Below are 23,035 nucleotides of genomic sequence, written 5' to 3'. Positions count from 1 at the left end.
CTGTTCAGACGCCCAAAAAGCGAAGAACTTTCCCATGATGGCCTTTGGTACCAGTTTTTGCCAGGTCCCACATGCAGACGCAGGATCTGTCCAAGCTGCAGAGCGCCAAGATGAAGGGCCTGAGAAAAGAGGGGGGGTTGGTCTCTGAGACCAGGAACGGACAGACGCTCAAAGTGGCCAAAGTAGAGAGCTGGGCGGCTCTCTGAGCTCACAGTGTCAGTTCAGTGTCCATCACACACACGGACTGTCACCTTGTTCGAAAGACTGACCATGTGCTCCTATCATTGCCAGCTGTTACTGCCATGGTGAGCATGTGAGCAGCCAGCAGGCGAAGTGGATGCAGAGCTGTTAATTCTGCCCCTATTGTGCCCCCTCCCATACTTTTCCATGTGACTTTCAGGCGCTTCTTTGTTCACTGCTCTGGTAAAACCACACAAACGTAAAAATAAAAAAACCCTCAAATCCAACAAGTGTTGTCTATTATTCTCAGTTGTGAAGGAGTCTGTGGTTTCTTATGTAAAAATGTCATTTCACTGGCAGCACAGTTTCAAATATGAAAATAACAAACATCTAAAATATCTCGGGCTGTTGAGCTTTCATTTTGATGTGTTCACTATGTCTGTCTGTGCTTTTTAGGACTTTTCTTACTTAAACACAACTTTGTGTATGTTTTTAACATCTTTGTGTGTTTTTAAACATATTTAAATACATTTAAAATTTTTAATTTAAACACATTTTTGTTAAAAAAAAAACATCTTCACTTAAAAAAAACACAATTTAAGGAGGAGGAAAGAAGACTTCGAGTTTTATGATGACGCGATGTTTGAAACAAGAATATGAAGCAGCAGGTAGCAGCTCGCGGTGCTGCTCAGGCTAAAACAACACAGTGTGGATGATTGACACCTGTCACCTGTCGACCAATCAGAGTCAGGAGAATCTATTAGTACCACCCACATTCACCTTTGACCCACCAATGACGATCCAGAATGAAGTAAACCCAAAGGTCGTATATCGCAGCAAGAGGTCACACTTCACTGTCAAAGCCTCTTTGTCTTTATGTAACAACCAGGAGCTTCGTGACTGATTCAAACTAAAGCAGAGACAGAGCAGGAGACATGAGCAGCGTTTTTTCACACTGGAATAGAACCTTTGACACAAAACAGCAAAGATCAGACATACTGTGTCGTTTTGTGGGTTTTTTTTTGTGCTACTCTTTGGGGGCTAGCTCGCCGAGTTTTCATTGCACAGTGATGAGACATTATCTTTGTAAGATATATTTTTTTCCCCCCGCCGCGCCCCCCAAGGGAGGCGCACCTCACACTTTGAAAACCGCTGTCATAGGTAATAGACTGATTATCATAAAGCCCCCCTAAATGTCGAATGGTAATTCTATTTCCAGTGTTAAATATAAGTAATTCTCACATGCGTTGATAAAATGCCATAAGGGATGGAAGAAGGGATGACCGTTTTAGAAGAGGGATGATTTTGACCATTTTTCCCCCAGGGGGGATGCCATCCCCCCCCCAACTCGAGTACTGCTTACTACTGATGCCAATGCCAAAACTTCTTTTAAAAGGTTGAGTCCACCTAAATACATTTAAAAAATCTCCATAAAGATGGCACTTATCTAGTCTGATCGACTCCTTGTGCAGTGAAATGACCCTTTTGTAAATGGACTGTACTTATATAGCACCTTTCTAGTCTTCCAATCACTCAAAGCGCTTTACAGTACATATCTCATTCACCCATTCACACACCAATGGTGCAGTCTTCGGGAGCAATTGTGGTTTAGTATCTTGTCCAAGGACACTTCGACATGCAGACTGGAGGAGATTGAACCGCTGATCTTCTAATTAGTGGACGACCCGCTCTACATCCGTTTGAAACATTGTAAACACTATTACGGATTTTTTTTTTAGTAATTTAATAAAATAAATATTGAGCTAGATGAGAAAGAACCTGGAAGTGTGTGTGTTTGGCCCGGGGTTAGCAAACAAAACCAATCAGATGTCATCTTAAGCTAAATGAAAAGTCCTAAAAAGGCACAGACAGACATAGTGAACACATCAAAATGAAAGCTCAACAGCCCGAGATAGTTTAGAGTTTGTTTTATTTTCATATTTGAAACTGTGCTGCCAGTGAAATGACATTTTTTACATAAGAAACCACGGACTCCTTCACAACTGTAGATAATAGACAACACTTGTTGGATTTGATGTTGTTTTATTTTTACGTTTGTGTGGTTTTACCAGAGCAGTGAGACAAAGAAGCGCCTGAAAGTCACATGGAAAAGTTATGGGAGGGGGCACAATAGGGGCAGAATTAACAGCTCTGCATCCACTTCGCCTGCTGGCTGCTCACATGCTCATCCATGGCAGTAACAGCTGGCAATGATAATGAGCACATGGTCAGTCTTTCGAACAAGGTGACAGTCCGTGTGTGTGATGGACACTGAACTGACACTGTGAGCTCAGAGAGCCGCCTCAGCTCTCTACTTTGGCCACTTTGGACGTCTGTCCGTCCTGGTCTTCAGAGACCACCTCTCCCCCCCTCTTTCTCAGGCCCTTCATCTTGCGCGTCTGCAGCTTGGACAGATCCTGCTTCTGCATGTGGACCCGGCCAAACTTGGTACCAAAGGCATCATGGGAAATGTTCTTCTTCTTTTTGGGCTGTAACAGAGAAACAGTTTTAATCACAAACTTGTTTTTTTCAGATGTTTTGTCATTCTGTGGTTATTTTGGAGACGTGGACAAAGGCACTTTCCATCTACGCGGCTGCAACTCTTTTTTGAGGCAGTGCAAGGAAAATTATTATGGAAATAAAATAATTAAGTCACTCATTCTGTGTCAGTTATAGCTTACAGTCATCTTACTCTGTACTGTCTGACAGTTCATCCTGTATCAGCTTGTTCAGCATTTAAGTAAAGCTGCAGTCTTTGAATATTTACATGAAATGCAAATATTCAGGTTTTTCCTATGAATCATTTTGTACAGGTTTGTATGCAAGTTTCTTCTAGAGGTTGAAAAGAGAGAGTTCTTTGGGTTTGAACATTATCAGGCTGCATGGCATGTGTTTGTAATGATCAGCTGTTAAGGGGTTTATTGCTAATGTTAGCAATAACCTTGAAGCACTAATAAGTAGAGATCAGACTGATCAGAAAAGCTGATGAGGACTGGAAGATGTTCTAAAATGGTCACAGTGCAGACATTAACCCTTTACATTTAGGAAACAATATAGTCTGTCCTCTGGTGACACCTGCAGGACAAACTTTACATTTTTCAACCCACTGGTCGTCAGGGCATAAGAACAGCTAAATTGTCTATAGTTTTATATAAATATCACTAAAATACACCATAATATTTAGAGACATTTTTGCCTAAACGCCCTGTTAAGATCACCTCTCTAACATTTTCTCAGTACGCACACCTCTGTTTAATATAATAGCCAATTTCCAAATAGCCTATTTTCCAAAGGAAAGTTGACAGTCAGGAAACATGTCCAGGATTTCTGCTCTTACCTTCAGAGCCTTCGGCTGTCTGTGAGCTAACTTGTACAAGTCATCTGAAGCCAGATGTGTTCTTCTCAGGGTAAAGTCAAATGATGGTCCGATCTCCTCCAGCTCTATCCGCGGCGTCCTGCAGCCGGACTTCTTCAACAGACACCTAGAGGGATATATGAGATCCAAACAGGAATTGACTATGAGTTTATTACTTGTTACAATTTAGATGCAAACATAATTCTTGTTAACAATTCGAATTTGTAGACCTGTAGCTGCGCATGTAGATTTTCCCTTCCAGAGCGGTGAAGTGTAGAACGTGTTCCAAACCTGCCAGACGCACCGCAGACACAGTGGGACCTCTGAAGAAGTCTGAAATGGGGGTCAGAGAAATGCACGGATATCAGCGGTAGAACAAAAATATATAATTAATTAAACCATATATTTACTGAACAGAATTAGTGCGTACCCGTGAGCAGACTCTTCAGGCGTTTGTGTTCATTGTCGGTATCAAAAGCCTCCCCTGCAAACACGAGCATTGGTTTGGTTCCCTCAGGACATTTGCTAACCTGAAGCAGAAAAAAAATAGAAGAGTGCACAAAACTTTTTTTTTTTTGTCTTGAGTATGAATTAAGTCACTGTCATCCTTCAGTTGGTTGGTTCGGTTGATGTAGTGAATTCAAATGAATAATTAGTCATTCAAATTCAAGCATATGAGCAGACAACACAGACATATTACCTTAATATCACTCAGAGAGACAAACTTGTCAATTCCAAGTTCAATCATATCGAGCACGTGAAAGTCAAACAGCCGACCTGCAAACAAACAGAAAGAAACAACAACACACATCATTCAACCTGCAGTGTGTTGAACTTTGAGCATCTAGGAAAGAAAGCATGAGTAGTAACTGAAAAAACTTTGGTGTAGATTCTATGACATAATAATGTCTGTGTCAGACTGAGTGACAGTGAGAGAAAAGAGAATTTACCAAAGATGAAGTTGTTGGGTCGCTTCTTGTTGTGGGAGCCAAACAGAAAGAGAGAGCAGTCCGTCTTCTTGGAGAAGAATTCCTGAAAAGAGTTTGAATGATCAGCACTCAGACATCTGACTGGAATAAAACAATTGGGGTGTGCTGTGTTTCTCGTACACTTACCAGTGACGTTGAGTCCTCAAAGGGCCGAGTTATGTTCTTCCTGAAAACAAGAAGAGATATTTTAAGAGATGTTAGTATCCCTGCTGTTTGACCTCTTAAATATGATTGGAAATGCCGCTCAGTTCACAAAAGGATTTTTTTAAATTCTATATCTGCTGTTCTTGATGGAATAACACAGCGCAGCAAAGTCAGGGTTTGTCCCAGGAGTAAAAATTTTTTACAAATGACAAAAAAAAAAGTAAAAAAAAAAAAAATCAAATAAAGCACTGAAAAAACAAACATTTAGTTTATTTAAAATGCCCAAGGAAAACAAAAGTTACATGTATCAGTACATCAGTGAGATATGACACTTACTTCTTGTACAGCACAGCGTTGGGCTTCTTCAGGGCATACTGCAGCACAAAAAGACAAGAGATATATTAAATCCACAATCCTTCCACCAAGTCCACAGGTTTCATTTACTTTTGATCATTAAATGTGACAGAAATCCTCTGACACTGACACACACACACACTACATACATCTATGTAGTTGTTTCTCATATGAAAACAAGTTTAAATAACATCTTATTTTCAGTCTTTCAGTATCTACGTGACTTTTTGACACGTTTGCCGTGTCAGTTTGGTTATTCAGCTCACATCTCAGAGCACATATCATATTTACATGAACTGAGGAAGGAAGTAATGCAAAAAAGACAACCGGGTGATAAAACGTTAATGTGATCTTTGGTTTTGGTGATAGGATTTGACTGTTTAAAACATGTTAGTTATCTCAGCATGTGGAGATTCTTAAATGACTCCTGTCATGAAGAGATTTCTTACTGAGTGCATCATCAGGTCACTTACTATGTCCTTGAGGGCCTGAGTGACTGTTTGACTGGTGTTCCCTCCTTTCATGATCATGGCAGTCTTCACATCCTCAGTCAGTTTGGGCGCTCTGCTCTCCAGGAAGCGTTTGGAGCGCTTTGTCTTGGGTTTTCTGTGGGAACACAAACACACGGGGAGATGACAAACTGCCAGAGTCACACCATACGATGTGGTTCAGTTACTTTACTGTATGGCTCCCCCTTCCCTTTCCCCTTCTCCCCCATGTCTTGTCTGCCTCAGTTGTCTAATAAGGGCAACATAAACTCGCAGAAAAATCTTGTTTGAGTGTTCTCGAAGCTCTCCTCAAAGCCAGCAGACCAGACTCCTTCGACAAAAACATTTTACCAGAATATTTTCACGACCAAATGAATGTGAGTGTGTTTCACGATGAGTTAACAAGTCAGTTATGTTGACTTAGTTCAGTAAAAGAAAGAAACTTGAATTCAGAAGGTGTCCGCTTGTATTTTTCTGTAAGGATATTTAAATTCCTCACAGTTCATACGTTTATTTATGACACTAAACATAGTAAATAAATAGCTCCTGGGCAGAGAAGATTCTTTGTTTTGTGGGGCAGCTAACATGGATTTGTTCTATGGTGGGTTTGCAGAATGAATTGCATAATAAATAGACACAGTGTGACCCTGAGGAGGATAAGCCATTACAGATGATGGATGGATGGCTTTAAACAGGCAGATATTCTCAGGAGCTATGAAATGATATCTAAAACTGTTTAGTAAAGTTTTTGTGCTAGACAGAATGCTTAATACTGTTGAAAGGACTCGCTCATACACATTAATCAACTGTTTTGAGAAAAAGTTCTCCTAATTATGGTCACTAGTTGTCTTTTACGGAGTAATTATGAAAACTATTATAGCTTCACAAATGAGAAAAATGTCATACATGTCAGGAATCAGAGCCTTTCTTATTATACGGCTATCAACCACTGGCTGAATGCATGATGTTAACATTAATTCAGGCTTTAGTAACTTAATGGGAATAGATTCATTTAGAGAAAAATTAGTTCATCAAAAAACAACAAATGACGGTTGTAATGCCTAGACTAGAACCAGCATTACAAAGAGAAATAATGTTCCATTAATCTAACATCGATATCTGCTGTGTGACAGGCACAAAAAGGCGCACACTTATTTATTTCCTTCCTTCACATATTGCAAATGTTATCTCGCACAGATTATGTAGCTCTGGTCTCATAGGACAGGATGTAATCAGATTATTGCTGCTCGCTTGACAGAAAGACATGATATAATGTAACTAAAATGACATGACCATAATTGTAGTTAGACCACTGAAACACAGATTTAAGTCTAATATCCATCACTAACACATATCTATCATAAAGTTGCTGTATTTCAGTCCCCTCCCTAACCCTATCCAATCTCAGACCTCATGTCTTAACCAACCAAATCAAAGAAGGCAACCAGTGTCAGCCAATCAGAGGCAGAGTGGGGCGGGACATGACTGTAACGTCTTGTGAGAAAAATGGCAGTAACGCTAGCTCCACGCTGCCAGCCTACAGCTCTACACTGACGTGACGTCACTCACGCTGAATATATACAACGAGTCCGTCGAAACAAACTCAGAAATTTAACTCCACGTCATAATAAACACACGTTTCCGTCCTTACGTTGAGCTACCGTTAGCTGACAAACGTTATGCTAGGCTAACGTTAGCAAGTCTCAACAAAGTTGGTCTCGCGCGCGCTGAGCACGTTAACCGTTTAAATAACTAAACACGAGCGAGGGTCACACTCACACTATGCCGTCTGACTGCGTCATTCTGTCTGTCTCCGTGCTCCTGTCCGGTACCGGAGAGCTCACGGTGTGCTGCTTCTTCCACGTGAGTTCAAGCGGCGGAAGACAACATTGGTGTCTGTCTTCTTCTTTGGTCGATGTGTTTAATATCCGGCTTCAAAGTGGCGCCATCTAGCGTCAAAGACACGCGACGCAGACTGTCCACTAGAGGCGCTACAGGCTAAAAAAAAGACTTCTCACGGCCAGGAATGAAACACCCATTACACCACATGTCAAGACTCTGTTGTGTCGATGTGTGTTTATGTATTTATTTATTTGTAGTATTAAAACCAGATGTATGTCCAGAATGCACCACCACCATGGCAGATTTCACCCCTTCGCCTCCTTGGAGAAAACTTGAGGTGAGGCTATTAGTTTAATTGACTGTTCTGAATGTAAAGTTGGTTTAAAATGTTTGTCAGACTTTACCGCTGAATTCTCAGCTAATCAGATTTTTTTTTTTTTGCACAAATGTTCACAATGAATACTAAAATGTAAGTCTCACACATTGCGCAACAATATGTTTTATCCAGACCTAAGCTTAACTACGTCATACATACAAAAAGATTTTAGGTAACGAGTACAAACTTCACAGTCCCATTGAGCTTTTGGTTGAAGGATGTGAAGCATCTATGGGCTTCTGTCCTTAAACGTGTTTGGGAGAGATTTAACTCCATCATTTGAATCTGTAGCAAATCTCCAATAATATAATCTAAATATTTAAAGGTGATGCTGATATGATTTCAAATTTTACACTTTACTTTGTTACCTGTGGATGTTATGTAGAGTAGACTTGGTGGCCTGCTGGGAATGTAGAGAAACTGAAGTGAACTCATACAGCAATAATGTTTGAACAGCGTTATTATAAGAGAACTGTAATAAGTCTGAAGTGCCTCCTGCTCAGGACTTAAAAGGTAAAGTTATAAAAGGTTGCTGTATAGAAAGAATGTCATCCATCCATCCATTTTCTGTAACCACTAATCTTCATCAGGGTCGCTGGGGGTTGGAGTCTATCCCAGCAGAGAGGTGGGGTTGACCCTGGACAAGTTTTCTCAATAAATAATAATATTCCCTCAGGTGAAACATGTATATTTCTTATTTGGATGCATAAGTGAAAGGATGAGGAAACACAATGATGACACTGTGGGATTGATGTGTTTGTGCTTTCTGTTTCTTTACCTTTTCATGGAGCCTTCTTGTGTCTGTGAAATCTGGGAAACAGGTGGCTGCACGAGCGTTGTTTCGCTTTTGAAATGAACTTCTGACACGGCATGTACATTCCACTGGAAGGAGCTTGTTGCTCTGCTCTGTACACTGATCAGATCAGTGCTGTCAGTGTCCATCAGGTGGTATCAGGTCCACGTTTGTTTACTGTTTTTCTTAAATGCTGCATTTTTCTTTCTTACGAGCTGAAAAAGGGACGTCAATTAAACAATAAACCAAACATGCTTGTTTCTGCTGCATAAAGAGAGAACACACATTAGACAGATAAAACAACAGAGGCTGAGCTGTGCTGCCTTTAGTCTGCAGTAAGGATAGATCAGATCAAGTTGTTCCAGGTGGGGTCGTTTGTGTTATGGAATTTTCTATCCTTAGGTTACACAAGGTCACGTGTGGGCCTTGAGCTCCTCAGCAGTATTAATTGTTTGTCTTTGACTAGGTGCCAGTCTATCTCAACACTGTGGTGGCCAGGGTCGAAGAGACCTGTTGCTGCCTTCCTAGTCATAATAGATAGCTTGACATTGACATTTCAAATCTGCATAAACAGACATCTATGTCTCCAGACTAAAATGTGTTGACAATAACACCTCCATGGGTAAAGACATTCTCTTTTTCTAATTCTGGGCATATAGTATTTGTGGTGTTATCTTGGGGTTTAAATCTATCCACCAGCACGAGTTCGGCAGAATGTGAGACCGACTCAGGCACTTCTGATGGACTTTGAGAGTGTCTCTAATTGTTTTCAACCAAAGCCAAACAACTAATACTGCTAAGGACCTCAAAGCCCCCACGTGACCTTGTGTAACCTAAGGATAGAGAATTCATAACATCAGTCATGTATTGATAGCCTCTTAAATGAGGCGTCCAGTGACTCAAAGGACTTTATACTAATATAATGAAGATTTTTGTTTTTGTTGTCTTTAAACTATGTAACCCTAATGACATCATATAGATTGTTGTGATGCTTTGGAGTTTTACACACATTAAATTTAATCAGAGTATGTAACTAAGCATATCTGATAATAACCTGCTTTTCATGGCCGGTAACTGATATTATCTGCTTGTCTTGGACAAAAAGAAATATTAACATTAATAGTAATAAAAGATGATGACCCTTTACATGACATGCAGCACAATGACCCAAGTGACTAGACAGAGAGAGCTGAAGCCTCTTGTACATTTATATATTAATTGTGTTAACATGGTGCCCATTGACCAACAAGATAAGTGTCGGCTTGTCATCAGACCACAGAAGCTTGAGCGGTGTATCAGGGTCAGTACAGTACAAAAATGTGATGTGATCCCACTAAACATCTAATTAAAATGGCAACGAAAGAGGCTGATATGTTGTGTATATAGAGAAATCATTTGTGTTGTAATATTCACTTTTAGATGATGTGTTTTAATGTGTTTAACTTTGTCTCAAAAGCCTGGAGAAGAACACATCTACACTGAATTATCATGCACTACATAATATATGTTCTTATCAATGATTTAATTAAACATTTACTGACCCATTTACTCTTTACTATTATGATTACTTTATTACTGTTATTACTTATTTAGTTCCATTAAGATAGATTAGTTACTTACTTACTCACTTAATGTCTATAATAAACATTATTATTTCTCTCCAACCAGCAGAAAACAAAGACATCTTCTTTATCTGTAAACTTTGTCTGGTGGGTAAATGTGGAGTAGTTTCCTTTTTACTCAGCACACACCCTGTTTGAAAAAGCTGCCAGCAGAGCTACATAACAAACTGACTGAGTGTAATACCTCAAACAGTTGTGGAGCAATTGCTGAAGTCAAAGGTCTGATGTCTTATGCTGTATTATTTATTGACACTTGGCCAAGGAGAATTAGAGACACCTCCGTGAGTAAAGACACTCTTTGGCTAATTCTGGGCGTATAGTATTTGTGGTGTTATCTTGGGGTTTAAATCTATCCATTAGGATGAGTTGGGCAGAATGTGAGACCAATTCAGGCACTTCTGATGAACTTTGAGAGTGTCTCCAATTCTTCTTGGCCAAGCGTCAATAAATATTACAACATAGGACATCAGAGGCTCCTGAACACTTTCTTCATTCCTGACCTCACCATTGACTTCAGCAATTTCTCCACAACAATGACTGACGTAATCTTGTTACTGCCTGATGTGGCGGTGGATCTGCAGTTCCATCTAGCCACTTGTCTCATTGTGCTGTTATTATCTTATCTTTAAGTGTCCCCTTGAGATTAAAATGGCCCATTTCCTCCCTTATTTTTTGGTGAGTGTGCATCAACTTCAGTTTTGGTAAGATTATCCGGTCTTAGAGGGTCTTTTGGTGCTCTAGAGTCTGTATCCTACATCTGTAAAATAGAGGATTCCTAATGCTCTGGACAAAGACATCAAGCAGACAGTAGTTGCACAGATAAGTATCTTTTTTTAATTGAAGCATCAAGCTCGTAGCACAGATATATGTAGCACATCTTGACCATCCAAAGAACAGCAAAAGAAAGAATTAGAACAGCAAAGTTTCTCCTTCAGTACATCCTGATACATCCTGCAACTGCACCCTCTCTGATCCAGGGGGAGGCTTCACTTTCCCTTCCTCTGCAGTCTTTCAGATGATTCACAGAGGAAGGAAAAGTGAAGAAAAACAAAAACATGATTCCGTCAGCTTTGAAAAGGTCATCCCTTAACTTCAGGACACACTTGTTTTTACAACAAAATAAACATTTGGACAAAACGGGATGAAAAAAATAGAGTATTGGTCCGCAGCAAAAATACAAAATCTCTTTTGTATAAAATTCTATAACCATTTAACTGCAAAATGCATTTTGAGTTCACTGTATAAAAAAAAAACAATAATGATCCACACCAACACAGCTAAAATGTACTTAATCGGATAACAGTTAGCATTAAACTTGAATCCCTCGGTGTGATTTCATTTAAATAAAAAAAAAAAAGGCCCTCTAACAGCAGATCACCTGAGTCGCTTGGCGACTCGTCTCAGAGCAGGTCATGTAAGAGCAGAGATTGGTCCTCAGGAAAAGAATGAAACCACTCCAAAACGCTGTGAGAGACAAACTAGAGGGCAACTTTCAGTCAACTTCACTGCTCCTTCTTACATGAGCTGCTCCAACCCGCTCGCAGGGCGCCTCGGGTGACAAATTAGCTGCTGTTGGTGCTGATGTAACATTCGCAGGTATTTCAGTTTGTACTGCACCACAGAGCTGAAAGCAGGTTGAGACTCCTGCCTCGCCCCCCCAAAAAAAAAAAAAAAAAAAAAAAAAAAAAAAAACCCCAACCCATCCCGCATTTTCCTGCAGGAAAAGCATGGTGAACACCTGTGAACTGAACGAGCAGAGAGGACAAACGGTTGGACGTTTGAGTGATGTCTCATGAAGTAATAAATAGGAAACCTAACCCGCTTTCAGCACGCGGCCACAACTTGAAATTACAAGTTGACCCAAAACCCTAAAAAAGGTAAAAGAGTCCCCCGCCTATCCGAAAAGTAAAGTAACACATCAGGATGCAACAGTTGCAGCTACGCTTTCAGCTGGTAAAAACGAGAGGAAGGTGAAGCACAGACCTACTGACAGAAAGGAGGAAGAGACAGCGCTACACTACACTGTCAAGCAACACAGCACTAGTAGTCACATGCACCATAGTGTCACAGGATTTTCCCCCTCGATGAACAAAGGGCACTGATCCAAACAAAAAAGAAAAATGAAAACTGCTGGGGGAGTCACATTTTCGACCAATTCACTGCAAAAAAAAAAAAAAAAATTGTCCGGGCACAATAAATTTAATAAAATGGCAGTTTATGCAGCGGTTACATGTGGAATGATCCGGGATCACCCTGGCATGCTCAGACCGATGGGCCTCTATTGTGTGCTTACAGATTTCTGTATGGGGCGGAAAGAGACAGAGAGAGGATGGATATTATGTGGGAAGAAGAAAAATGCTTTGCTGGGCAACTAAGCAAAAAGTGTCCGATTCATTATCCCCCCCTCCCCTCCCCTATTCAAAGCGAGCGCAGCCGGCTAGGCCCGCCTCCCGTCAGGTCACGGTTCTGGGGCCAGCTGACAGTCTGACTTTGACAGAGGTGGGGGAGAGGGAGACCTGCTGCGAGCTGGACAAAGGCTGGTTGGCAAAGGTCATTGTGACTCTCCATGTATATGTGAAGGGAAGAGGAGAGTCGGGGGTTCGGGGTGGAGGTGTGTGCGCGTTTTCCTGGAGTCGTACATTCAGCTCAAACCCGGTCCAGGCTTTTCTCTAGAGACGTGTACATTCAAAAAGACGGGGAGGCTTTGCACAGCCTGCGCTACATTCACGTTCAACATGTTCCATTTAACCAATTGGTGTGAATGTGGAAAATAAGAGTGCTGAATATGGCTGGGGGAGAGAGTGGGGAGGGGGGGGGGGGGGGGGGGTCCTATAGGATAGAAGCTTCCTATAGATGCAGCACGCTGTACCAAAGAGTGCAACAAAGTGTCTTCAATGATTCATATTCATGCATTTCCAGGCATACAACTTTAAAAAGCCTGTCTATTTGGGGAAACACGAGGACCATGATTGTCGAGGTGGAGTAGCACGAATCCGCATCACAGCCCAGCAAAGCAGAAATTATTATTTATTTTATATTATATTTATTACTACAAGTGCAGTTTACAGTAACTGAAGAGCACACCGAGCTGCAAACTTTTAATCCAACAGTGCGACATTAAAACAGCAAGGAACTCTAACACGTCCCGACAATGTGACGACGATTAGAAAGCTTAACCGCGACTTATACATTCAAACAGATCTGGGACAAAAGGCTGGCCTTCTCTTTTCGTACCATGAGTAAACAGTTTGTTTTTTTTAAAGTGCACTCAAACTGGTGGATGGTAAAGGGAAAACGAGATGACACGTCGCAAATTTGAATTTTTCCTTCTTTAAAAATGGACAGGCTGATCTCCAAAGAGGCAGACTGATCTGAGCATGTCAGGGCCCTGGCCTAGTGTGGGCGGAAGCCCTGTCTGTGGGGGATGAGGGGGGACACCTGCAGGAAGGGACCGTCATACTGGGCACAGGTGGACAGCCTCAAACAGAGCGTGTTTAATTCCTCTACATGCACTTCAAGATCACAGCAAGAGTGAGCTAGAATATCGAAACAGAGAAAAGAGCTTTCATGCAAGAGATCTAAGTCACAGGTACAACAATGCAAACAACTCAAACTGGAGGTTAAACTAGGGCTCGCAACCGCGTCCGGAGATTCTGAACGACGACAGCAGCAAAAGGAGGGGAGAGGGTGGAGGAGGGGGGAGGAGGACGACAAGCTCTCTACTGGGGGGTGAAGCCGGCCGCCGGCGCCGAGCACCGGGCAGTCAGCTTTCTTTTTACGCCTCTTCTTCATCCTCAACCCTCAGCTCTGCTGGTTCTGCTGGCGGTTCTGGGCGTAGCTTGTGAAGACAAAGTTGTAATCATTGAATTGAGCCAACTGGCGGTCGAGGCGCTTGTAGCCCTCGAGTTTCTGAGCAGAAGAAAAGACACTGCGACATTTGGAGCTCTGCGGGGGCAAAGACGAGGAGAATTTACTCAGTGACAAGCTGAAGTTAAAATTACACGGGATCAAAGGTAAAGTTCAACAAAAAAAACACACCTGATTGACAAAAAGTGTAGTCACAAATTTTCCTGGCTTGAACACATCCACAACCTTCCTGACCAGATCATCGTACGATGTCTGGGAGAGGTTGGTTTCGAAGCTGACATAGGAGAACTCCGGCTCTGGGGTGATGTGGATGGTCCAGTAAGTTCCCTTAAGTGAAGAGAGACAGAGCCACGTTAGACATGTTTTCATCAAGTCATTAAATCGAGGGAGGCGACGGACAGACACTTACGTCAGTCTTCATTCCATTCATTGAGTATCCACAAGGGTTGAACATTGTGGCGTCGATCACAGAACCTGGTATCAGGTCACGAATTCCACTCATCTGAGATGAGAAGAAGAAAGTCAAGCTCAAGTCAGTTAGTAGAGCCTCCTGTGCCTGCTCTTGTCAAAGCACCAGCCTCTAGACTTGTTCTACGACTGCTGATGCTGCAGATCTACTTACACGAGTGACATCACTTGCAGAAACACCATCTTTCATATAGAACTGGTCCATAATGGCTGGATCGAGGTCACTCATCAGAACTTCCAGCGTCTGATCCGCATGCTTGTTCTCCCAGTACTCTGGTAAGTCCAGGGTAAACAGGTACCTGAGATGAGGTCAGCACAGAGTTTAACTAGGACTGAGCAGCAGAGGTTCTATACAAGAGCAAGGCATCGTCTGTGCGCTCCACAATCAGCTCTTTTCATTTATCGAATACTCATTTGTTCATTCGAGGAGAAAAATCACTGCAGCATCTTTTAAGGATGACAATTCTCCAAAGGCATAATTCAGTATTAATTACTAGAATTGTGTGATGCTTACCAGCAGTCAGAGTTCAAACGTCCCATACAGTAGGCAGCGCCATCTGGAAGAAGCAAAAAGGTTTGTTTTAGTTTCCTATGGTTAACGCTCGCATGAGACCATCTCAAATATGAAATTACACGCCTCGTCTGCTGGATTTCTGCAGCCCAGAGCAGCTCGTCAGCCTTTGTAGTCACAGAGATTCTAGAGAACAAACCTAAGGATGGATTTAGGCAAATGGCAAAAAAAAAAAAAAGTGATTATATAAATTTTACGTACTTGGGAAAATCTGGCTGAGAAAGTCCACTTCCTCCTGGAAGTTTCGATGAGGGAACTCTTGATGAGTTGGCTTCATAAAGTTTTTGCGGGAGTAGAAGAAATTCTGAAAACACAAAACAAAGGCTGACATTAAAAAAGCCACAGATTCAAGAGACAAGAAACACGACTTTGTATTTCAGTGTCTGTGCGTGCATAGAGCAGGTACATTTTTACATATACTCAACTTGCTGTGTGTGTGTGTGTGTGTGTGTGTGTGTGTGTGTGTGTGTGTGTGTGTGTGTGTGTGTGTGTGTGTGTCTTACCTCGATGGCATCAAACCCGCAGTACTCCCTGGCGAGTTCCAGCAGAGGCACCAGTGCTTGCAGTAAGAGGGTGGTTCCGCACGTCTTCAAAATGAAACGTCTCTTGGAGACAAACATGCTACTCTCACTGGAAAAACAGACGCACATGAGGTGGTTAAACATCTGTACTGGGAGCCTGACCGACATGTCAACTACGTCACCTACATTGGCCTATCACAGATACAACTGCATCTATCTCTATAATATGAACATTTATTTATCCCCAAAACATAGGGCATAAGAGTCAAAGATGCTTATGTGATTGAATAGACACATTATTGATCCCTTGGTGGGGAAATGATTTAACTTGTTAGTTTGTGGTTCATGTTCCAGGCGCAGTGTGTGAGATTTGGGGCCATTCATTTTCAGAACAAGGCAGACATGAAATATAATATTTATAACTATGTTTTAATGCATGTATAATCACCTGAAAATAAGAATCTTTGTTTTTGTTACCTAAGATTTTACTTTTGTATCTACAGTGGGAGCAGGTCCTTTTTCCATGGAGGCCACTAGTACAGTAGCCCAGAGCAGAAAAAATAAATAAATAGTGACTCTAGAGAGACTCTTCCAAGTGTTCTCCTTTACACGAAGGTGAGGGTGATGTGAGGAGAATGCAATGCAGCGATTACACCACGAGAGGCAACTAAAGATTCTACACACTGGACCTTTAAACTAGAAAAGATGCCTCTATTACTTATCTTTGTCAAAGTTTGAGAGTACATACATAACCTTAATTATCAAAAAAATAATGTTGATAAAGAAAAGACTACTTTATATTTGGGCCAGCATTTAACAGGTACTTTTGGGTTATAAAAAGGTGGGATATTAATATTTTTTTTTCCCTTTCAGTTAATTTTGTTTATTTGTTGCATAACTGTCCACTGTAATGGATGTTTCCTGACACGTGTGTGAATGTGTATATACTTCTTTAACTCTTTGAGTATATCATACCATCTACATCACATAACCAGCGTAACCAGCTGGAGATGGGGATCTTGTGGCTCTTGTGAGCATCATTAAAAGTACACAATGTGTAGCCGGTCTGGCAGGTTGGGTACAAACTGTTCACATACTGTACCAAAGACTCCCCAAGGAATGCGTTCAATGACAGTCATCACATCGTTTCAACTTGACGTGTGAAGGACGTTCCACCCACAGAAATGATAAATGTGCTGAAGCTCCCACCACACAGGTGTATGTGTTATATACAATAGACTATTAATGACTAATAATGGAACGTGTGTGTGCGCCCACTGCTGGGTCTCATCACCCGGGACAGAGACTGAGCTGTCAGTGGCAAGCAGCTTACAGGTGACCGCTGTCTAATCCTTCTAAATCAGTATGAAAGGAAGTGAAGCACTGCCACTCACCTGAGTATATAAGCTTCCTGCTTGTCAGACTTTGTCACACTTATGATCAAACAGTGCACATTCTCCAAAAGTTTGTCCCACTCAAACCTAAAAAAAGAAAAGACAAGAGCAACAAGTGTAAGTGGAGTTGTTTTGATCACATCTTAACGAGAAGACACAGTTCCACAGTAATGCCCTTCAGGGAACGTCATCACAGGGAGGGAGGGAGGATGCTTGTGGGAATACCCGAAACAAACAAGCAACGCTGTGCAGTGGATGTGCTGCAGGCTTTTCTCTGGTTTGAATGTTTGCATTCATTTAACCTGAAATTCACTGTCCGGACAGGAGGAGGGGGAAGAGAGGAGAAAGGAGAGAGGAGGGGGTCATGTGATAAAATGCTGCAGACTGAGCTCACCTCAGAAATGCTTCAGACCGACACTACAGCATTTTTTATTTTTATTTATTTATTTTAATTCCGTCACTTTGGAAACCCACAGGCAACACAGCCAGCACTCTCCTCCATGACACGAAGGCTGCTTCTGTCGCTGCTGCTGCCACCCCCGCCCACCCCTCCTCCTACCACCATCACTCAAAAGACAGCTGCAGTGCAAATGCAGCTGCGTCACGTTCTAGTTACAACCCTTGGAAGGGCAGCCAGAGCGTCCAGTAGGAAGCACAGCGCTGCCTGGGATGGTAGAGAAAGAGCGCGACGCTCAATGGGGAATTTACCAGCAGCCGACGTTGCATAGTTCGCCGCCCCCTCCCCACCCTCTCTCTCCCCCTCTCTCTGAGAGATGGGGCTGCGTGAATCGACTTTTCTGGGGAGGGAACCTCTGAACGAGAAAAGTGCCTCAGTGACTAGACTCGAGCTGGCGGTCAGAGACAGGTCGTTCACTCTGGGACTCATCCAGTCACATGGCTCTCCAGACACCCGTTTGGTGACAGACACAGACAGAGAGAACATGAAGCTTAAGATCACCATGATGGAAAGATGTACATCGGCCACTCCCTCTTCTGAGCCTCTATTCCACCAGAAATGCCTAAATAAAAAGTAGCCAAAAACTCCACAGTTCAATCTGGCTGGGGAACATCCTGGCTGCTCAAACGCCATGGCAACCCAGCAAAAAAAAAAGCTGCACGTGATTGAGAAACCAAAATGCAAACACTAAAGTAACAAATGGCATCTTGAAAGATGTGAAGCACCAGTGACACATGTGCTTTCTTGCATCATTTCCAGTCACATGTAGCCTGCAGACTCCACAGCTCAGTGTGCTGTGCACGAGTCCAAACACTGACAGCAGATCACCGCTGTCCTGAGTTGCCGGGTGACATGTAATCAGAGTGTGACTCCATCTGTCATGAGTACTAGCTAGCTTCTGGTTGGCGTGTGTGTCCATCGTCACAGCGTCCCTCTTCAGTGTGAAGCCAAAATTAGAGAGAGACAAATTAACAACGTCTGTGCTGCAAAATTAACCTCTGCGCCATTTGTGTGTGGCTGCCGTCCATGTTAAAATTTGCTTCTCGCAAAGAATGACAAGACGATGAGAATGTTGTCGCGCTGAACACAAACATGTCGTGCAACATTTCGCACATGCTGCCGTTAGGACGGGTCATTTGCAGGTGAAATTTATTGTGCAGATGCTCTGCTTTGAACACTACATTACAAAAGCTTATCTGATCCTGAAGAGAGAGGACGGACGACCAAGTTTGACCACAGCAAACCAGGCTGCCATCGATTACACTGCAAGTGATTGATAATTACAGCATTTGAATTCAAAATATTTCCGTCACAGTTACCTGTGGGAAAACCAGCTTAACCGCCATTCCAGTAAATTGTCTCCATCATCATGTGTGACACACCCCACAGGTGTGGCCTGCGTAGTTTGTTTTTTTAATTAAATGACAGATGTTGCAACATGCTGCCTTCCCAGCTTCATACCAGAGGGACAACGTTACCGGAGACGTGAGTCAGCTCTCATTTCAGTGTGAAATGTACACCCAGGAGGCTATTTCTGGTCACTAGGTAGGATCAGATGTTCCTCAAAGAAGAAGCGTGAGGTCTCCAGGAAAAGGAGCAGAGGAAAAGTGGCAGACACTAGCAGAGTTCTGCATCTATGTGAGAAACACGAGGTTTACCACACGTTTTCTGGCAACTGACAACTTCTGGTGAGACTAACAGTTTGGAGAGCAAAAGAGGCACCATGAGATAAAACGTTCAGCTGAAGAACTGTGAATTCACATTGTGAAGTGCGTTACATGCGATAACATTAGCCGGCCTTCAGGACCAGTTGTAGCAGACCGTGAAGCTGCCGTGGATGTAATGTGAGCAAGCTCCACATTTGTGAATCAGATGCCCTTGTGGACTTATTTGGACATTGGCTGACGTCCAGCGAGACTGATCCACCGCCCGGTGTCCCCATGAGCCGTTAATCTTGCCCTCTGGCTGTAAATTAATGCTGGTCCTCATTCACCTGACTGACCACATACAGTTTCTTAAAACAGTCCACTGTGAGCTGCTGCTTAATGAGCAGAAAAGTGGCTCATAGCACAGGTTTAGCCTTGAACCTTGCCACGGGCCAGTCACTTAGTAACACAAGAGCAGCAACAATGTGTTAAAGAACAAAGTGGGAGGCGGTTTGAAGAGGACAAACAGTAGACTGACAGCTGTGACTGCTTCTAACCGGCTGCTGTCATCGTGAATCATTTTCCGATGAACGCCTTTCACACACCACCAGGTGTTCAGAGGAAAGCACCAAAAGAAGAAGCACCACCCAAAGCATTTTAATCTTTCCATCCATGAGTGACTTTGTTAAACTTGGCCCAGGCTCCAGGCACAGTAACAAATGGATTCTGTGCCCAGCCCTTTTAACCATTAACATGCATTTCTATGAACGTCCCATTGGCCTGCAGCCAGACTCCTCTAAGCAGATCGCAGAGGGACACCTTCCAGCCAATCAGAGGCGCAGGGAGGGGAGCATCTACATGGCTGGAAACGTGACCGGAACCAGGACGACGAGCACTTCAGTGGATCTTGGGGAGGGCTTCCGTGAAAAAGTGGACTGTCAGCAGAGGAAGCATTTAAGACAAGACCGGCCACGCTCCACATGTCATGGGACCACGTCCACCAGAGTCAGTGTCTCTTGTCATAGCACATCCTGACTGGGGGCGTTTGGGACGGGTTTAAGGCCGCAACCACTCCTAGCTTTATTACACACTTACACACACACACGTGTAAAACCATAAACTAATAGTAGAGTGCTGTGTGTGATAGTGTGTGTGCTTGTGTGTTAGTGGCCACTAGTGTCGAGGCAACACGCGGTGACGACGGAGCGACCACATGCTTGACAACTTCACCTAGGCCCCCCTCTCTCTCTCTCTCTCTCGTTGTTGAATGACGCAGGAAAAAATAAGCTCCTCGTTTAAAGCGAGACGAACACACACATACACACCGTTTCAATTAAACCCCGGTTTGACCGCGTTAAAACGAGCAGCTCGACACATTTTAGCACGGGTGGAATTCAAACGGTGTCCGGACGTCAATGCGGGGGTAATAAAAACGCGTGCGGGAAAAGAAGGGGCTCAAGCCCGCCTAATGTTGGCACCCGCACGAGCTGGCACACCACGACAATGGAAGTAAAAACTAATTAAAAACAACACGAACACCTCGAGTCTGATAACCGGTGAGAAATGAGCAGCTGAATATTTGAGTATTTTCTCCCGTGAACTAGCTCGTTAGCTAGCTATTAAATGACTGCCACTTGCTGGCAGCACGGCCCTCAAACATCAGCTACAACATTAACCTACCGCTCACTGTGACAAGTGAGGGGTCATTTTAATATTCCGAAGTGTTCTTTTCCATAAATCCCCTCGATGAAGAATGAATGACTCAGCTTGGAAGTACCTCTGTCTAAGGGGGAGGTGGCCATTTTTGAGTGACGGTGTTAGCTAGCCTACATGGTGGTGTGCTCTGGTGTCAGCACTTGGGTCCCTTCACGAGCCACCTAATTTGGGATTACGGAGAAATCGCCTCTGGAAACATCATTTTGACCACACTTCATTTTTTCTAGATGTCACGAATTAACTGAGGGTTATAAAAGACAGGCATGTGTCCCAGACATTTCAGCCAACATTTCCCAAAATGCTGCCCCCAGAGCTGAGGAGACACCTGAGACATTGAAGCGACACGAACCTTGGGATGGTACGGAGGTCTCCGGTTCCTTTGGTCTCATCCTGCCGAGAGAACCACACCTCCAACAGCTTCTCAGTCCCCTCGAAGAAATGTGCACCGTTATCTTCCATCATGAGACAACAGACACCCAACAACAATTATTAACCGTCGGTTGTAACGTTCACAGATTAATAAATCCTTCCTCGATCAGTTATAATTTATTGAGGTACAGTCCTTTAAGCAATCCAGGTGTTGATTTTCTTGAGTTACCGTCTTCCCTTTTGCAGAGAATACCGTTAGCGAGTGCTAGCTAATATCGCCGGCCATACTGTGTAGAGCACTGAATAGCGATGGCGTGCTTCTTTTATATGCCAGCCGCGGTGACGTCACGTCTCCCGTCTAGCCAACCCGGTGGCAGGACTCTGGTTTGTGTCACCCGGTTGGTTCAGGGAGCTGTCAATCATTGTAAAGACAGGGGTTTCCTCACGTGACGTTTTTTTACAGACTACACGTAGCGTGCCATGTCCCTGCACGAAAATATAAAAATATACTATCCTGATTTATTTTTGAAGATTGTTATTGTATGACAGCAAGTGGTGTTCATTTAAGTTCATATTTGCAAATGTTTTATCGGATATTTTATTTATTACATAATTATCTAAAATGTTTACTGTAAATTTATATTTATGTTAAGTGCTTCCCTGACATACATTCTGCATGTATATTTTATTTCTGCCACGCACTATTAATTTATTCATTGTACTCCATGCTAACATTAAAAAAAAATCACAACATGACATAATATTGACATCGATACATAAAACAGACATCTTATAGAATGAGCCTGTGATTGCATTTTGTCAGCATTATGTAGCCCCATTGTAACTGTATATATAGCTCAATTTAATAACTAAATAAAAAAAATGACATGGCAAGCAATTGTGTTATCCTGTTACATCACATTAAATAATAATAACAACAACAATAATAATAATAATAATAGTAAATCAATAGTATTTTCAGAGAAACCTTAGTTTATATTTGTATTTGTTGTGTTACAATGATAATGACTGCTATATAAACCATGAAATTAAGGCCATGAACAGGTCAGAGAAGTTAATAAATATTTACAAAAACAATAATGTATAAACTATGAACGAACAGCGCTGTTTGTACACCATGAAACCCAAACCACCGATGCCTGCATTTTTGAAGAGCGTTCATGAGTACGCGAAGTGCAACAAACCGCAGCGAGAAACGCGGGTTGTAGTTCCGACGTATCCGGCTCACCAGCCGACCAGCCGCGGCGCCTGCTCAGAAGGACTACGTTACCCAGCGAGCCCCGCGCGCCAATTAGAAACGTCAACGAGCCAGTGAACATTAAGCGGAGCAGACCAAAATCCCAAACAAGGAAATGGTGGGGGAATAAAACGACCAGATTATTTAATTAATGCATGTAATAATTAATATTTTATTTTATTGTAAATTAAGACGTATTTATGGGTTAAAATGGATTACGACTTCAAAACAAAGCTGGCGGCCGAGAGAGAGAGAGTAGAAGATCTGTTCGAATATGAAGGTTGCAAAGTGGGTCGAGGCACCTACGGGCACGTTTATAAAGCTAAGCGCAAAGACGGGTAAGATCACCGTGAACCTTGTTGTTTTTACTGACGGCGGGATGCATTTTATGAACGCGCACCTCAGTTGTTTGTTGGACGGGGCGTTAGATTTGAGCCTCCCTGAAGCGATAACCCGTGTCTCTGTGTTTTTGTTTTCATGTAACGCACTCACTCACTCACCAACGGTCTCCCCCCCTCCACCCCCCTTTCCTCCCTTTCCTCCTCCTCTCCCCCCTCCTCCCCCTCTCTTCTCCACCCCCCCAAAACAACACAGGAAAAGCAGCTTTGCTATTTCTTCTTTTTTT

General features: G+C 42.7%; 3 protein-coding genes across 4 annotated transcripts in view; 1 reads left to right on the top strand and 2 right to left on the bottom strand.

The window, feature by feature from the left end:
- Window positions 1–2,094: 2,094 nt before the first annotated feature.
- rpf2 (ribosome production factor 2 homolog) lies at window positions 2,095–7,436 on the bottom strand. Its single transcript, XM_010730038.3, has 10 exons — window positions 7,290–7,436; window positions 5,496–5,628; window positions 5,005–5,042; window positions 4,651–4,690; window positions 4,486–4,567; window positions 4,236–4,312; window positions 3,966–4,065; window positions 3,766–3,868; window positions 3,518–3,662; window positions 2,095–2,669 (listed from the first exon to the last, which is right to left on the bottom strand). Exons 1-10 carry the CDS (start codon window positions 7,310–7,312, stop codon window positions 2,484–2,486), a joined length of 927 nt encoding a protein of 308 aa, XP_010728340.3. The 5' UTR covers window positions 7,313–7,436; the 3' UTR covers window positions 2,095–2,483.
- A 3,518-nt stretch (window positions 7,437–10,954) lies between these two features.
- Window positions 10,955–21,462, bottom strand: amd1 (adenosylmethionine decarboxylase 1). The gene is made up of 9 exons (XM_010730037.3): window positions 21,133–21,462; window positions 16,965–17,051; window positions 15,553–15,679; window positions 15,251–15,353; window positions 14,993–15,035; window positions 14,633–14,777; window positions 14,420–14,512; window positions 14,182–14,337; window positions 10,955–14,088 (listed from the first exon to the last, which is right to left on the bottom strand). The coding sequence occupies exons 1-9, from the start codon at window positions 21,243–21,245 to the stop codon at window positions 13,945–13,947; spliced, it is 1,011 nt and encodes a 336-aa protein (XP_010728339.1). The 5' UTR covers window positions 21,246–21,462; the 3' UTR covers window positions 10,955–13,944.
- A 984-nt stretch (window positions 21,463–22,446) lies between these two features.
- The window catches only part of cdk19 (cyclin dependent kinase 19), a 52,275-nt gene continuing 51,686 nt past the window's right edge, over window positions 22,447–23,035 (top strand). The window contains exon 1 of one of the 2 annotated variants that reach the window (XM_027284187.1): window positions 22,447–22,528. Coding sequence is in view for 1 of the 2 variants with exons in the window: in XM_010730035.3 (XP_010728337.1) it covers window positions 22,621–22,748 (128 nt within the window). In the remaining variant the exon portion in view is untranslated. Of the gene's footprint in view, window positions 22,749–23,035 lie in introns of both variants that reach the window. The other variant, XM_010730035.3, reaches the window with a different exon arrangement.

Source organism: Larimichthys crocea, chromosome XI (genome assembly GCF_000972845.2).
Source record: "Larimichthys crocea isolate SSNF chromosome XI, L_crocea_2.0, whole genome shotgun sequence".
Taxonomy (NCBI): Eukaryota; Metazoa; Chordata; class Actinopteri; family Sciaenidae; genus Larimichthys; species Larimichthys crocea.
Note: the sequence above shows the minus strand (reverse complement) of the source record. Positions and strands in the feature narration are given on the sequence as shown.

Coding starts and splice junctions, on each gene's coding strand:
- rpf2 (XM_010730038.3), bottom strand. CDS start 7,312: ATGACGCAGTCAGACGGCATAGT. Junction 4,313..4,485: donor ACCCAACAACTTCATCTTTG/GTAAATTCTCTT, acceptor GTTTGTTTGCAG/GTCGGCTGTTTGACTTTCAC. Junction 3,663..3,765: donor ATCTACATGCGCAGCTACAG/GTCTACAAATTC, acceptor ATATCCCTCTAG/GTGTCTGTTGAAGAAGTCCG.
- amd1 (XM_010730037.3), bottom strand. CDS start 21,245: ATGATGGAAGATAACGGTGCACATTTCTTCGAGGGGACTGAGAAGCTG. Junction 15,354..15,552: donor GCGGGTTTGATGCCATCGAG/GTAAGACACACA, acceptor TTGTGTTTTCAG/AATTTCTTCTACTCCCGCAA. Junction 14,338..14,419: donor TGAATGGAATGAAGACTGAC/GTAAGTGTCTGT, acceptor TCTTCACTTAAG/GGAACTTACTGGACCATCCA.